A 16,490-nucleotide genomic window follows, 5' to 3' on the forward strand; every position below is an offset into this window, starting at 1 on the left:
GTTTCCAGTAAATTAGTGACTAATGGAGCTCCTTACAGCTACTACGTACTGGATATTAGAGCCTTCAGGATGCAATAGTGCATCACAGAACTCCATGTATGAAGGTTACAGTGAGTGACAGAACTTTTGGATAAGATTGGTTCTTGGCTTATATTGAATCATTTTTTAAAACAGGCATAGACATAACATCCTCTTTTTTCCTTAGAGCTTGTGCCAAAAAATATAGTAAGTTTGCAAATGGATATTAAGCAATGCCAGATATTTTCTGGGTTTGTTTTAACAAATTAACCCTTTGTGTTCTTTTCTGATGTCCAAATAATTGTATTGGAAGCAGATGTTCTACCAAAATTGACATGATCAGAAGACATTATGCTCACTTATTAACATACTGTTTAATATTCACTACAACCTGTTTTAAAGAACAACAATGTGTTAACATTTAAGCCAGGAGGGATTTCTGTACACTATATAGTACTTGATGCAGCTTGTTTATGCAACAGTCTGACAGATACAATTAATCTCATGAAAACGACCAGAGTACAGCATAATGGCATATTATTTTTGAAGTAATAGAACACACTTTCCCTTTGAAAATCAGAACTTAATTAAATCATATAACTTCAGGATGCAGAGAAAAGCTCTAAAAGAATGAAGCTCATTCTGAAGGACAGTTGAATGAAAAAATGGTAGATTTTATACAGAGAGAATAATAGGATAATCTCCAAACAAGAGAAAGAACTAAGAAATACCTCCAACAAATGCATCTCCAGCTCCATTGGTATCCACAATTTCACTCTGATCACTCACCAGCACAGGGAAAGTAGTCACTTCATTTTCTGTAGTGGAAGAGGAGAATAAAACGTGAGTTACTTGCAAATATGACTTTGAAAAGCACAACAAACAATGCAAATCAAAACAATTCAAAACTGGAGCTCTGACCTTTAACACGATGATTTGGATAAAAATAGATTTGGTTTATAATGCTGTCTGTATTTACTGCAGAGGGATACAGGAACACATTTGATCAAGCAATTTGTTGTGGACATTTTCATTAATTACTTCCAGCTTAATTTCTTTTCTTTATCTCCTAATATTAAGGGCAAGAGAAAAAAAAGTAAATCAGGAGGAACAACATAAAACGCCTGGGCATATGGACAAGACTAAGAAAAATCCATCCTGCCAAAAACAGTGCTTCCTATTAGTTGCAGAGAGGTGATGTAGCCTCCAGAATGGCCAGTCCAAGCTTCCAAAAGCTCAACAGAAATTGCTGCACTGTAAAAACCAAAATGCACATGAACTTACTAAAATAAAGCTCTGAAATAAAAGGCAGGAACTAGTGTAAATCAAAGTGCTCTCAAATTACAGCTTTTTAAAAAACACATAGATGTAAGAAGCCTTGCAGCTTGCCATCTGACTAGATTTCGTTTCAAGATTTCAGTGACTTCACCCTCTTCCTTAGTATTTCTTTTTTTAAAAAAAAAAAAATCTCCTTCTCTGCAGCTCCCTGCCCTCTACTGGCACTCGTTAAACCTATTGCAATAGGTGGATACTCAGCATCTTCACCTCCAATTCACTGCCACACCACAGTTCAACATAATTACACCACTTAGGTATGATAACTTTAGATTTCTAGGGTTATAAATTTAATATATGCCACTAATTTATCAGCTATGGCTTTCCAGGTGGTAATGTCATAATGACGTGATAAAAATATAATTACCACCTTGTCACAATACCTTGTTAAAGTGTAAATTACCCCTGTAACAGAGCCAATGGAAGTTCTGCCTCTGGTAGTCAGTATGCATTAAACTGTCTCAGAGCAAACAGATTGTCCTTTGGCAGACAGCAGGAATTCAAAAAAGGGGAGGGGGAAGAAAAGCCTGTCAACCAGTGAAAATGAAAACCATCAGAGCTGTTTTCTTTTGATTTTTGGTAAAAATAGAAATAAAATGGGAAATAGATCCTCCAGTAGCTGAAAGCTGGAGATGAGTAGTTTCTTCACTGTCCAGCAACAGAGCAGATCATAAAAATGACTCTTACACTGACGTAGACAGTAGCAAACAAGGAAACCCAGTTTGGGAGGCATATAAAGAATTCAGTCTCAAATCAGGCAAGTCTGTGTATGCTGCGGAGGTACCAGAAGGATCCTGGTTTCTGTGAAATGCAGTGTATCAGCTCTACTGCTCTTCACCATCTGCTACTAAGTGAACCAGGCAGATATAATGATGCTGCCTCCAGAGGGAACTGTTGGCTGGCCCACCAGGAGGGGAGGGGAGCATTAGCAACAACCATCCATGAGAGGCAAAGGAAAAAGGGTAATGAAAAACAGAAGATGAATATTCCAATTAAAGAACAGGTTTCAGTCAGTTCTCAGTGCATCCTACTGTCTATCCGGTTAAGAAAGCTATTTAGAAACGTGCTTCAATGCTGTGTTGTGCTCTTAAGATAGTCTTCAAGAGCAACGGTTTTTAGCAATTTTAACAGGATTCATTTGAATTGGAAATCAAGAAAGAGAGGTCTTACATTAAACTCTGCCAGACGAGCAGAGTGTATTCATTCATTTCATAGGAAGGTATATATGATTTGCTCTAGATAATACTAAAACAATGAACAAAGTGGTAACTCTGTTGAAGACACATTGTAATAAACGAACCTGCTTCCCTCCCAAGTGCGCATGGGCACACACAGATGTTCTATGTTAAATACACAGAAGACACCAGCATATGCAAACAAATGTATGTGTTTGGGCACAGAGAGTGAATAATGCACAGACATTATATTTTGAACGCTGTAAATGGGGCTTGGCATCAAATAAGACTCTATTCAAGCAAACTAGCACAAATGAAAGTTCTCACAATCATCTTTCTCCTTTCTTTTCCTCCTCTGTCCTGATTCCTTCCCTCAGCTCCCTCTAGTACTTGCGGGTAAGTATTGCACTATGAGCTCTTATTCTATCCTTTCTGCTGTAGATATATCTGTAAGTAACAGAATTGGTCTAAAACCCCAAACACATCAAGGAATTCAGCTGGTACGAAAACAATCTTTTTTTTTCTGATCACAGTTTTCCATCTCTACCTGGGTCATACATTCTATCTCTATAACTTTACATATTTTCAAGAGGAGCAATAATTTCGTATTTTGAAGTACTGAAGTTTCAGAAGCAGCTAGCATGTCTTTGGAGCACGTACTACATTATAAAGATATTACCATCTGCACACATCCAATAGGCAAATTATCTTTCTTTAACCTTAGGATAACTTCTACTAGCATAGTAGAGTCTCCTAAACTATAGTTAACAATAATACATAGTGAAAGATACAAGAAAATAATACTGAGGTGGTTTTTTTTTTCTTTCCTTCACAATAAATGAAGCCTGTTGGAATTAAAGCTGCCATTCATTTAGCTCGCTACGTCTGTGTAATAGCATAAAAACAGCTAACATCTCACACTGATCTGTTTTGTAACCACTAGGCACAACAGGGTGAATTAAGATGAAGCAGAAGTCTCCATTCTGAATACCCTTGCTTTTGTGACTTTAATGTTGCTTTAACTTCATTTTTGTGTGTGATCTATTATGTTACAAAACTCCCAAATCCATCATAGCAAACACAGAGACACCTTGGCTAAGTGCACTGGTCATCAGTGGCCTTGCTTTTCAAAGTCAGTTCTGATTTCATTTATCATTCTGAGAGCTTATGAAATAAAGAATAATTACATAAGTGTTTTGAAGTCCAAGTGCTGCTCCTCTGGGCATAAAATCCAGTGTTCTATTTTTAAGCAACAAATATCTTCTACAGTGAACACCCTGGGATACAACACATTCCACTTGGATATCATTTCCTGGAAGCCCAGTATTGTGAGTGCAAATTGCAACAAGGCATCTATAATTAGGGAAGTTTTAGTAATAAGCATTAATGAAATTTAACATTTTGGGACTTTGACTCAGCTCTCTCAATGATTTTACGTTAGTGAGGAACTCAACTGTTTTAGAATGATAGAGAAATAATCAAAATCAAACATTAATGTGGTGATTCCATAGGCTGAAGACAATATTCACAGATAAATCAGAATGAATCAGCTCGTTGGTAGATTTAGTTATTGTTAATTTGTTGCATTATGAACATAAAGATGTGAAATCCATCTTTATTTTCCTCAGGCAAAAATATGCGCTAGCATATCTAGCTTAAGATATTTTTGTAGGTAAAACAGTCTGGAGAGAGAATAATTGGAGAGCAATATTAATTGAAAAAACAGTGCTCCTTCCATTCTAATACATTTAAGCTCCCAAATGAACACAAACCTATTTCATGATGTTAACTGAAACAATCGAACTCTGATGATAGCTGCAAATACTACAGGTCTGTCTTTAAACCAAATTAGAATCACAGACTACACATCTACTCTTAGTACAGTAATAAACACCAGCAAGCAATCATTACATCCAATTAGGCTGAGTACTTTCTTTAACTGGGTCATTTACCAGTCTCTCTTGCTCTTAAAAGTAGATTAAATGTGTAAACTTACATTTAATTACCTGTAACAGAACTCTTATGGGCAACATGTTGGAGTGTCCTTAATTTTATATTAAAATAAAATAAAAGGAAGAAGGGAGCCCTAAAATATATACAAAAACGTCTAGCTATTTCCTCAAATAAGCTTTTGATCCGTGGGCTGCTAGTGGTAGTACAGATGCTTACAAGATGGAGACACATTCGTGTTTCTTTTGTGAGCTTTAACTTGTAAAAACGGAACAACTGTGAAACAGAATTCTGTCCCATCTCCTCCCCACCTCCATCCTCTCTAATTTTCTTTAGATCAGGGGCCAAAAACAGATAAAAAGAAAGGGGGGGGGGGGGGCGGGAAAAGAGACAGGAAGAACTTAACAGAACAGAGAAACCTGAACTCAAACCCTATAAATGTCTCTGGGCAGCCATAAGGTAAGAAGTAATGAGAAAAGTGTTTGGAACAAGCCCACGTCAGTCAGGATGATTCTGAGCTCTTACCTCTCTCCAGAAGGTAAAACCCAGAAGCCTATAGGCTCTAAGTCTCTGCACCTTCTTCAGCACATTAATACATCTTTAAAAATCATTAGTATAACGACACTGTCTCCTGTTTTTTCCGCAGTAAAAAATGCTGTTGTTGCTGTACTTCACACAAAGATGCCGCACTTGATAACGTAAATCAAATGGACACCGCAATTCTCCCACCTTATCAGCACAGCACTGTCCAAAGTTATAAGGCAACGTGGGGCAGGGCACTGTGCGCTGAACCCCTGGTTAGAAATCCTTAAGACTGCCAGTGAGGAGGTATTTCAAACCTGGCAGTGCTGATTCAACCTGTCATTTCTAGGCAAACGGAATGAGATCCTGCATTTTCAGGCTGGGGCTTTCAGATAGCTGTACTGGATGAACACTCCAGCCCCCCTGGCGCTTTCTGCGCGCATGTTAAGTTTGCCTTGTTCTGCATGCCAACATCTCCTCTCGCCTCCATCCAGTTCTGTGCGTTGTCTGGCCTGGTGCTGTAGCCATGTAGGACTTGTCAGAAAAATAAGGAGTTTGTTTGTGCAAGTCAATGGATTTAAATAGCATAACAAGCAAGATGCAAGTCAGCCACATGCTTTGGGATCTTTCTAATCACATATTTTAATAATACACAACAAATGATGCTGTATTCTAATGAATTAAATATGTAGCCAAGAAAACTTTGTAACTAGTAATACAGAAGTTGTTAAGCCTTTATTGCTATAAAAAACAATGTTACCCCAAACAAGTTACAGAGCAGTTGTCCTTTATAATGCATTTATGTGTCGATGGTATGATACAATCCATTAATACAAATATTAATTTGTTTCCATAATAAAAAGACCCAAATAGCGCAATTAGGCTAAAATTCTCCTCGCAGCTTGCTAAGCAAAAGGAAGTCTTTATAGCTGTGCTGGCCAGGATGCAAAGAACTATCCCTCAGAGGCAGCTAGTTAATTTTCAGCAGAAACAGAGAAGGAATATGATTCCAAAGACTTTGAATCTTCTGTGGCTCTATTCATGGTCCTATAGATATCTGTAGGGGAAATGACAGTGTGCAGACCCCATTTTCCCTCTCTCCTAGGAGGTAAAGTTAATCCAAAGATGTTCAACGAGACTTGTCTTCCCTTTATAGCTCACCTCAGACGTACACACTGTCCCATTATCCAGTCAAGAGTATTTTGATTCAGAAGTCGTATTCATAGCATCTATCTAAAATGTGATTCATAGGATCAGAGTTAATAGAGGAAAGAAGGTTCCTCCAAAGGAGCTTGTACACTCATACACATCAGCTATTAGCAATGACGTAAAATTAAACACTATTTTTGCACCCAGCGTTTATCCTCTGAACTTACGTCTGATTCTGTCTGCACTCCTGTTAATTCAACACCACTCCTTTGAAATAACTCTTGATTTATACCAGCATGAGATCAGACTCAGAACGCTGTATCTAGTTACAATTGTAAAAAAAGTAACAGCATCAACTAATGACTCATGAATAGCTTCTATAGGCCCAAATGTGTTTTGTTTGCTTTACAGAAGGTGTGGGAGCCACTTAAACATCAGTATTTTCTGTATCATCACTGCCAGTGCCATGAGTTGAAGCTCTACTTTATTTATCATATTAAATAATTCTTTGTTTGCACAAGTAAACAAAACACTATAACTGTGTGTGAAAGATGGGGAAGCAAGAGGTCAACAGAAAATACTAGTTTTGCTTCAGTTTGGTGCTAATATAACTTTTTTTTAATATATATATGCATACATATATGGAAAAAACTGCCTTAAAGAACAAGCCGCTGAATTTTTCTGGCATGTGTCACAATGTTTAAGGTTTAGAATGGCAATGAACTCTGTTGAAAAAGCCTTTCCGAGCACACAAGAGTATTGCCATTTGCCCGCTAGGCACAGATTTCAGAGGGAGCTGAAACTGCGCCCACTGAACTGCCAGAAAACGCACTCCTCTAACTGGGCATGGCTGCTGAAGACATAAGGTAGTGTTCAGAGCTAAATCCTTTTCCCGTAGTCTCTGTCCGGACCAGGAAAGGGGTTGAGGACTCAGGAAAGGCAAAGGGTGTGAAGTCACAGGCACCAAAAGTAAGAAAAGCTTCTGCAGATGTTTCACTGATACAACGCAATGACTGTCTTGGAATTTCTGTGAAGAGCTCAGACCAAAATCAGTCCCGAAGACAGAAGAGATGGGTCACAGTAAACAAAACCCGTGAACTGTATGATCCTAGTCTCTATCGAGAGCGTGCTCTACTGCAGTGAGCCTAGCCACACCAGTGAAGGTACAGGGTGACACAAAAACAGATCTCGCCTTGGATGTTAACAAATACAAATATCTCTTCCTGCACTGTAAATCCCACATGCATTGGTTTGGCCACTGTACATCTTATTTGATCCTTACAGGTAAAAAACCAAGCCAACCTCCAAAAAACCTATTATTTTTTGAGCTGTATATGGGATGTGGGCAATACAGACAAACCTATTTCTATCCGTAAATAGGTAGCTCAAGAATTGAAAACACACATAAATGACGACAGCTGGAACGTCAATGTCTAACGTAAAGAATACATCAGGTATGTACGTCCAAGGTACACCAACACATACGTTCTAGCTCACACATGCTCCTCAACCTTCTGAAACTTGGCTATGGGGACTGTGCAAAAATAAAGCATCTTTCAGCTCAGAAAGCAGACCGTGCACTTCACGTACTGTTTGCACTGACATATTTTAAACCACTGCCTAGCTGGACCATCAAAACACTGTCCTATGGGAGAATTTTCTGACAAGTATCGACCTATAATCAGGTCAAAGCAATTCCTACCCAAAAGCTTATCAGGGCATTGGCTAAAAAAGAAGGAGAAAAACACATTATAATTTGATTTTGAGCAGGACGAAAACTGTATTATGCCTCGCGTTTTTTATACATTAAGCATATTGCCCTAGCGGGGCAAACACACCTGTCAAAACTTGCAAGCTTTCTTAGCTATACCTCAGTTTCAGAGTGGTGAACACAGAAATCACATCATTTAAATAAATGCCACGTTACATGACAGCTTTGTTTATGCTACATGATAATCTGAGAAGCATGGGTCGTCAGCGGAGGCAGAAATGGGCCCAAGGCACTTCTATTTCACTTGAGCGTCAGTAAGACTGAAAAGAGAAGGAGTGAGCATTAGGTCACTACAGAGCAGTTCTGAAGGAGCTTTTTCTTCTGGGAGAATTTATATTTAGTTTCATAAATACAATCAGTCCATCAGAATGAAAGAGACAGCCTTCCCCAGAAACATTACTAAAAATAAATTAACGTACAGATATATATATTTCTCCCTAAAAAAAATATAATCGGATACTAGTTGGACATTGCTGAGGTAGGTACACCATAGAAATTGTACAGCATTGCCTTTAAATATTCAAATTACATGTAGAAATTTTAATTTTTTATCCTTTTAACTCAGAGTTCAGATCTAGGACTTTTACGATTATTTTTTTCTTCTCATGCTGTACTTGTAAATTCTGTGTTGCCTTTAATTAGGATCTCCCTAGACTACTTATTTATTTTTAAAGAATGAAACATGCTTGCTAAATGACTTTTCTCAGGCTTTTGCAGGTTTTAAATCTATTAGAAGATGTCACTGCAGTGGAGGCTGAAATTTGTTCTAATCTCAATGGGAAAATATTCTGCTCTTAAAATGCCAGTTAAAAACAGAGCAACTCCACTGTTTTTAATGGAATTCTTTAAGCGTTATGCCAGTCTAGAAGGAGAATTTGGCCCCAAATGAAGGAGTTTATTTTTCCCCTACATTAGTCGCAGATAATTTCTTAGATAATTAAATAACCCAAACTATGATCTCTGTAGTATCACTTAATCAGTTTAAAAGTATTACCTAACCATTGCTGTAAGCAGGATGGCCAATCTACCACCCTTCAAATCATTTCACATACATTTTAATGTAAATTATGCAACCCTGAATTTACACAATATTGACTACATCGTGAACTAAATTCATTTGGATACAGTTATTATTATAGCAGTTTTGACAGTTTCCAGCAAGAGCTCTTGAAACGTATGTTTGTGTAGCAAGCCCTTTAAAGCATGGCAGCGGCATACAGGCACTCGTAAAGGTAACACAACAGGTTTTACAGTGCGCGCACTTCTGTCATTTAAAGTAAACCCCAGCGCTATAAAAGCAGGCTGCTTGACAAAACCAAAATAACTAACCTAGCAGACAAATTAAAAATTTCCAGCCTCTATATCTGTGGAACCTTGTCAAACTCCTATCATCGCCTGTCATGCTCAGTTACTTTTCTTTAAAGTTTTATTTCTGCAGTATTAAATTGCTGAATCATTCAGTTTTAAGCTATTTCAACCTAAAAAACCCAAAACAACACATTGATCTTTTTAGAAGCAAAAGACATACTAAAAATCATAAAACTTTAGTTGACACGTATAGCCAAGTTCAACTTGTGATCTTTTAAACCTAATTTGTATTCTCCTATTGTCAAGGTGACCACCAAGGAAAAAAAAAAAAAAAGGTTCCTGCTCTGAAGACTTTCCAATCTGAAAACCAAGGTTGGTAAGCAAGTAAATAAATATGTATAAATAAAATGTGGACACTCTGCCGATATCATTTAAGTTATGAAAAGTTATGAAGAAAGGCAAGAAGCAGATACTGCTTTAAAAAACAGATAGATATACAGGAAAAAACCCTGGATAGCCTACAGAGTGAGATCATTTGAACTGTAACTTAAAATGTGGGGAAAAAAAATGGAAAATGCTTGTTACTTGTTCCTTTTAAAACCATTTCAGTAAAAACCATATACTTAATGGTTATTTAGACATACTGCCTGCTTTTTTGCCATCTTTTCCTAGAGGAAATAAATTCAGATTAAAAAAAATTAAGACTTTCAATTTAACATTTTTGAATAAAAACTTTCCTTTTCTTATGGAAACAAAACTAACTTCTGCCAAATTTATACTTGTACCAAGCTTTTACTCCTTTTTGCTGTTTACTCTCTTTCCATTCACCCTCTTTCCCTCCATCCTTCTCTGTTGCCTGTTGATTCCTACTGATTGCAGAAATGGCTGCGGTGTCTGCTGGTGACCCGGAGGCTGATTGTAGCCAACGATCCTAGCACAATTTGGATTTTTATGCCAACAAAAACTTAGAAGGCTTCATTCTTTTTCCATATAAATACAAATTTGATCCAGTAGCTGCTACTTGGCGGCAGCAGAGGCGGGAGCAGAGGGCGCCAGGAAGGAACAAAGCTGCTTGGGAGCAGACTAACGTTTGGAGCAGGTTTTTCTGCTGAACGCACTTGTCAAACTCGACCTTTGAGCCTGCATTGTTTCACTCATCCAGTCTCTTATTTCCTTTTTCTGATTTTATTCTGAAATGCCTGTACATTTTGCACGTTCAGGCTGAAATCGGAAGAGTGGTGCTTTCCTCCTGTAGCTCTAACCTTTTATGAGTAGGCCTCCAGCTCCCTGTTAACCAAAAGCAGGGAATCCACCAGCGCCCCCAGTCTCCAAGGAGAGGAGGGCTGTCACTCCCCACCAATTTATCTGATTCCAGCAAAGGGTGTGCTCCAACCCTAGCCTAACCCTAGCAGTTTGGCTTGGCCTTGAAGAACCAAACCTCGTTGCTCTTGATCATCAGTTTCTAACATATTTTAATTTCTGTATTCAACTCGCTAAGCCATTTGAGATCACAGCTTCACAGGCTCTCATCTTTTAGACCAGGGTAGTGACTACCTCAGAAGCCAACACACAATACATACCCAGTATGAACATCTGACGTGCTTCACTTTGTTCCTCCAAACATCTGTTTTGGTTGCACACACAAAGACCACTTTATGGTTTCTGTAGTCTACCTTTCACAACAACTGTCCCTTGATTTTTGAAACGTTTAAGCTGTCTAGTTAAGCAGGAAATCCAAAAACAATCTTTAGGTTTTTTATATTTGGTTTTAGCCAAATATAAAAATGTCAGTGCAAAAAGCAGATACTTAATTCCACGATGCACCAGAGATTAAAAGAAAATTGCATTTTTAGCACTCTACTAACTACAGTGTTTAACTGCTCACAAATGGATTTTCATATTTTTGTAGTAATTTACAGTGTGCAATAGGTATTGTAATCTAATACACCACAATTGCATAATTTCTGACCAACTTGCTGTTGATAAATAATGCAAGTATTAGGTTATTAAATTTTTTACAATTAAGTGACTGAGAAAGCTGTTTATTGCCTTCCGTTATACCCTCTGTTAATAAGATCGTTGTTGCAGATGTTCATGTATGCTGCATTGATGTTTAATGGTGCATGATGCTCTAGGTGGTTCCCATAACCTTGCTTTGTCTACTATGAGCTGACTCAATTGATATGATAATAGAGAAAAGAGGTCTGAAACAAGCTGGGCTGTACTGGCACAATTTGCATAACCTTTAAATTTGCCATCATTTGATAGCCAACTGCTCCTAAAAATTCTTATTCAGTTGTCAGCAACAACAATATACTGTACAAACAGCATTCTGCAATTGGACAGGTGGGGAGGAAAGAGAGGGCATGCATAGTTGATTGCACTTTTATATTCTGTCAGGGAATGTACTTATTATCAAATTTATAAAGCCAACAATTTGGAGTAGAGTTCTGCAGTTTCATTCGTGATCAATTGCTATTAGCCACAATGCCTGGCCCGGCATCTTTTCAGGTTCACAGTACAATATCACAGTGTCGGATTACAAGGGGCATAAATATTTGGTTCCACAGACTCCTCTCTGATTTAGTTTTGACTGCTAATCACGGGGGCAGGGAGAGGAATCGGGATGGATTAGGAGGGCGGTGGGGGGCACAGGGTAGCAGAATACAGCACACAAAATCAATGTAAGCAGCCCTCCAAACTTTAAATCTGGTTTCTGACGACTCTGTGTATTCTTTTTAAACAAACATTAGTATTACCTCATTCAGTAGGTATAGCCAAAACCTAACAATATAAAAATAGTTCATGTTTACGGTATTCACTAAATCTGCTGTCTGTATATACTTGAAGCCAGGTCTGCTTACTTTACTGACTTTATTATTCATAACAAAGAAAACAGCTATGGTGAAAATAAGCTGGAGCCTACTTTCATTCAAATGGGATCAACTACGTAAACGTTATTTTTGTGGTATCCAGAGGTTTATATCAAAACTGCCACTTCATATTCTATATTATGCTCAGGTGTGTCAAGGTCAGGTCATTGGTATATGAGTAACATGCACAGCCTACTTTTCAGATATGGCATTTAAACCATTTCCACTTGCTTTATCTGTAAAACCTACTGTGGAAATCACTGAGCCAAACCGATCATAAAATCTCCCAGTTCCACTTTTAGACAATTAACCATTTTCGAGGACTCCAATTAACCTCTCCCCCCATGTTAACTCTAGATGTTTTGTTGTCTCACACAAAATGAATCCTAAATCCCCAAAGTCAGGCAAAGCCGGACCCATTCAAACCTTCCCTTTGTCCACTTTTTCCACTAGCCAGGATCTCTGCTCTGACCCCCCCGGCGCTAAGGATTTGTCTTCCATTCAGCCACCTATTTCTCACAACTTCTATTGCCTGCAACTGGATGCTACAGCAGAGAAATTTCTAATCAAAGGGTCAGTTCCTGCAGTCAATTTCTGTCCAGGGTCACCATACATACCCACATTTTACTTTCCTTCCATTCTGTGCAATTATTTTATAGTGACTATTTGAGCAGGTGAAGATTAGAGGCTTGAAAACATAAGTTCCATCATTTATGGCAAAAGCATGACATGGATAGCTACAATTTAAACTTTTCTACGATGTTCATTCAACTGTAATCATGAAATGGGAAATCAAATCTCTAAATTAAAGATGATAGGCTATCAGAGTCCGGAGGGCACCTTCTGAGTGGAGATTCTGCTCTGTGATGATTTGTTATGAAGTGAACCGCTGCCTAATAAAACAAGGCTAAAACTGCCAAAATAATGGGGAAAAAAGGATCTTCTACAGAAGATATTCTGCCTAGGTGCCAGTGGTCAAAGGGTCCAGCTCTTTATGCACCTCATTTGTAACAGACAACAAAGAAGATACCTGAAGGTAAAAGGTGTTATCAAATCTTTCAGCATACATAAAGTTCGCTTTTCGTATAACCTCTAGGTAGCCTACAAAAATTGAATCGGACATTGCAGACAAGGTACAACACACAAAAAGACACATGGATCTGTATAAACCATTAATATTCATGAATGTTTTAAGTTCTCCGTGGCCATAATCGATATCCAATGAGGCTAATGAGATCTTTCCATTGATTTCAAAAGACACCGGGTTGAGCCCCAGAGACAATACTACCGCATTCTCTGCAAGCAGCCCAGCTGGTAACACGTACTTTGGTAAGTTGCTACCCTCCCATCCAGAATTTCAGCGATGATGAAAGATACGTTACCTGGCTTCAAACTGGTTTTGCAAAATGAGCAATATACCATTACAAAACTCAAGATGGAGCATTTAGTATCTTGAATTGAAGAGCAGTCAAGGCCACAGTAGTTGCTTGCAGTGTTAACACCAATATGAGATCCGTAAATAAGACAATTGTTATTTGTTTAAGAAGGAAATGAAAAAAAAAAGCCTTAATGTGTCACCCTCCCAAAAGGTTGAGATTTTGTTTTGTTTTAACTTTGAGCCTCTAGAAAGCAGTGCTTCAAACTCCTGTGTCTTCTAACACGTCTAAGCCCATCCGATAGATTTAATCACTGATAAGTAGAGTTATAAGTTCAAACTGGCCTTGACCTTGGGCAGTATGACATTATCTGAAAACCATTAATGGTCTGAAACTAAGGGAAAGGCTCCTTAATAAAAGCAAAACCATACAAAGGTAAAAAAAAAAAAAAAGAAAAAGAAAAAAAAAGGAAGTTTTATTAAAAGTATTGATCACGACCTAGGGCACTACAGACATTGATCTTCCCACATCTCCACAGGAAAAAAAAGGTTAAGCCAACAAATTATTGATCTATTACGAAACCTGCTGAATAAGCCATACATTTAATTTCTTACAATGAAAAAAACAATCACACCAAATTAGGGTAAAGAGAAAATATTTTTCTTAAAAATTATTGGTAAAAAATTACTATCAGATTAATTTCATAAAATAGCCACCCTGTTAGTATGACTTGAACCTAAGTGTCGGGAGGTGAGAAGCCTACGCACTGTAAACCTTTAAAGCACGGGTTTCAGATTCAACTCATTAAACCACATGTTTTAAGGAGAAATGGGTAGCGTCCAATACTGAATATTGCAGCAACACAGAATGCACACATAGAAAAGGACAATGCTGAACTTTAAACTTAAAGCATAAATTTAATGAAAAGTTTATAGGAGAATTATTTTATACGAAACACAATACTGTAGTTTTGGATTTTCTTCCGTTCATTCAAAAAGTCAGAAAGATATGTTTAGACTGACATAACATTGTAGCTGCAAAACCAGTTGCTGAAAAACTAAAAGTCACCTGAATTTCGTATTTGGTGTACATGGAGAGGGGTAGGTGTAATTTTCAGAAAACAGGGGATGGCCTTGACAAAGTTGCATTAATTACATGTGCACGTGAAAAGCACAAATTAAATTTGGAAGGCTGTCATTAGTTCCAGTGCTTCCCAAGTACTGAATGACCGATTCTGCTGTCTCACCATTTTTTTAATATAGTTCTACGATAAAATCGTTGGTTTTCAGCATATGAGATGTCAAAGAGGTGGTTTCCCTTCTGATGGTATATTCATGGCTCTGTCCCCTTATTTGCTCTTTGCAGACGTAATTCTACAATATTACCAGCTGATCCTGGAGCAACTTTCCTTCCAACTTTGGAATTACAGTCTTTGTTGCTAGATGGAAGTTCAAAATAAAACGCCACGTTTTATGCCTCAGAGTGAGGCCCCACAGCAACTTCAGCCGCGATGGTTTGTGGATACTATAGTCTCATCCTCGTCTCCTTCTACTGCAAATCCTGCCTTCTGTCCTCCCATGCTGGCACTAGTACTCATCTGGACCCTGCAACGAGCAGGTTCTGCGAGCCCAGTACCTTTCCAGAGTAGGTTTCTGCCGGTCTGTGTGGACTGCCGAACTGGTTCACCACGCGGGCGGAGAAGTGCCGGCAGGGTCGGGGAAAAGTAGGGGACGGAAACGCGTGTCCTAGGGCGAGTCAGTGATTTCTGATTTCTCTATCAGTTCAAAACTGCCAGGGACCCACGTCTCAGTCTCTCGTGCTCTGAGGACTACGTAGCCACAGAATGAATAAGGTGAATCCTCATTCCTTCTATGACGGCCCAGAACAGTACGGGCCTGCCCTGGTAACCATAAGGCTTAATTACTATCATTCTTTCTTCTCAGGATTTCTGGTAGGTAGTTCTGTTGCTTCGTGGTTTGAGCAAACAGAATAATATTGTGCCCATGTAATTTCTTCTGTATGAACCACCTCAACAACTCACTCAGGACACCAGTAAAATGGTACCAGTTTTCAAGTATTACAGCCATATATACAGGAGGCATCAGAAATTTGTGATAAATTAATTCTATGTGGATGCTCTAATTGAGGCATAATATCACAGGGAAGGCCTCATTTCTCAGGAAAAAAAAAAAAAATTAAGCTACAGTGTACTAAGGTTTCTTTCCTGAACAAGAGTGTCCATTTGGGATTTAATGGCACCTGAATCAGTATCTGACTGTAAATTCATTCAACTTTGCTCTCCAGAGTCAAGCAAGACAGGCCTCAAGTGGTTTAAGAGGTGGCCTTATTGAAATCGCCCTGCCTAAGTCCAGTCTTGACATTAACTGTGCCTACCTGTTATGGGTAGAACGTCCAGGCTATATATACCATTTCTGAGAGGAGCTCTTCAGCGTACTGTGTGCCATCTTCTTGTGATACATTTAGACTCATTTGGGATAGTAAAACCAAAAGTTGAGTGTGAAGAATTGCAAAAGTGTCTCACACTAACGGGCTATCAAATTCTTCGTCAATCAATGTAAAAAAGGTGCACATCCAAAAAACAATTCTAGCTTTAAATACACAGTGATGGGCTCTAAACCACCTATTACAACACTATAAAGAAAATCTGAAGTTACAACAGATAATTCTATGAAAATGTCAGATCAATCATAAATGGCAGCCAGGAAAGCAAATAAAGTGTTAGGAATTATTAACAGAGGAACACAGAACAAAGGAGACCACAGAATTAAACCACTTTGTAAACTTCTCAGGCACTTGAACATTCTGGTCCCCCGTTCACAAAGTGTACAGCAGACCTGAAAAAAGGTGTAGTGGAAGGGTGGGCCAGGGTGTCAGAATTAAGGAGCAAACAAAGAACAGAATGGGAGAAGAGTCTGGAAAAAAGACTAGCGAAGGGGAGATAAGCAAGAGTTCTGCAAAATCAGAAGTAACAAGACGTTGTATATGGAATGAT

The 16,490-nt window shown here is 38.4% G+C and overlaps 1 protein-coding gene across 3 annotated transcripts in view; it reads right to left on the bottom strand.

Annotated features, from left to right (window-relative positions):
- ADK (adenosine kinase) overlaps positions 1-16,490 on the bottom strand; it is a 306,651-nt gene that overhangs the window by 18,565 nt on the left and 271,596 nt on the right. For all 3 annotated transcript variants that reach the window (XM_076338471.1, XM_076338469.1, XM_076338470.1), the window contains one exon: positions 750-836. In XM_076338471.1, coding sequence (XP_076194586.1) covers positions 750-836 — 87 coding nt within the window. The remainder of the gene's footprint in view (positions 1-749; positions 837-16,490) is intronic.

Source organism: Aptenodytes patagonicus, chromosome 5, assembly GCF_965638725.1.
Source record: "Aptenodytes patagonicus chromosome 5, bAptPat1.pri.cur, whole genome shotgun sequence".
NCBI classification, from domain to species: Eukaryota; Metazoa; Chordata; class Aves; order Sphenisciformes; family Spheniscidae; genus Aptenodytes; species Aptenodytes patagonicus.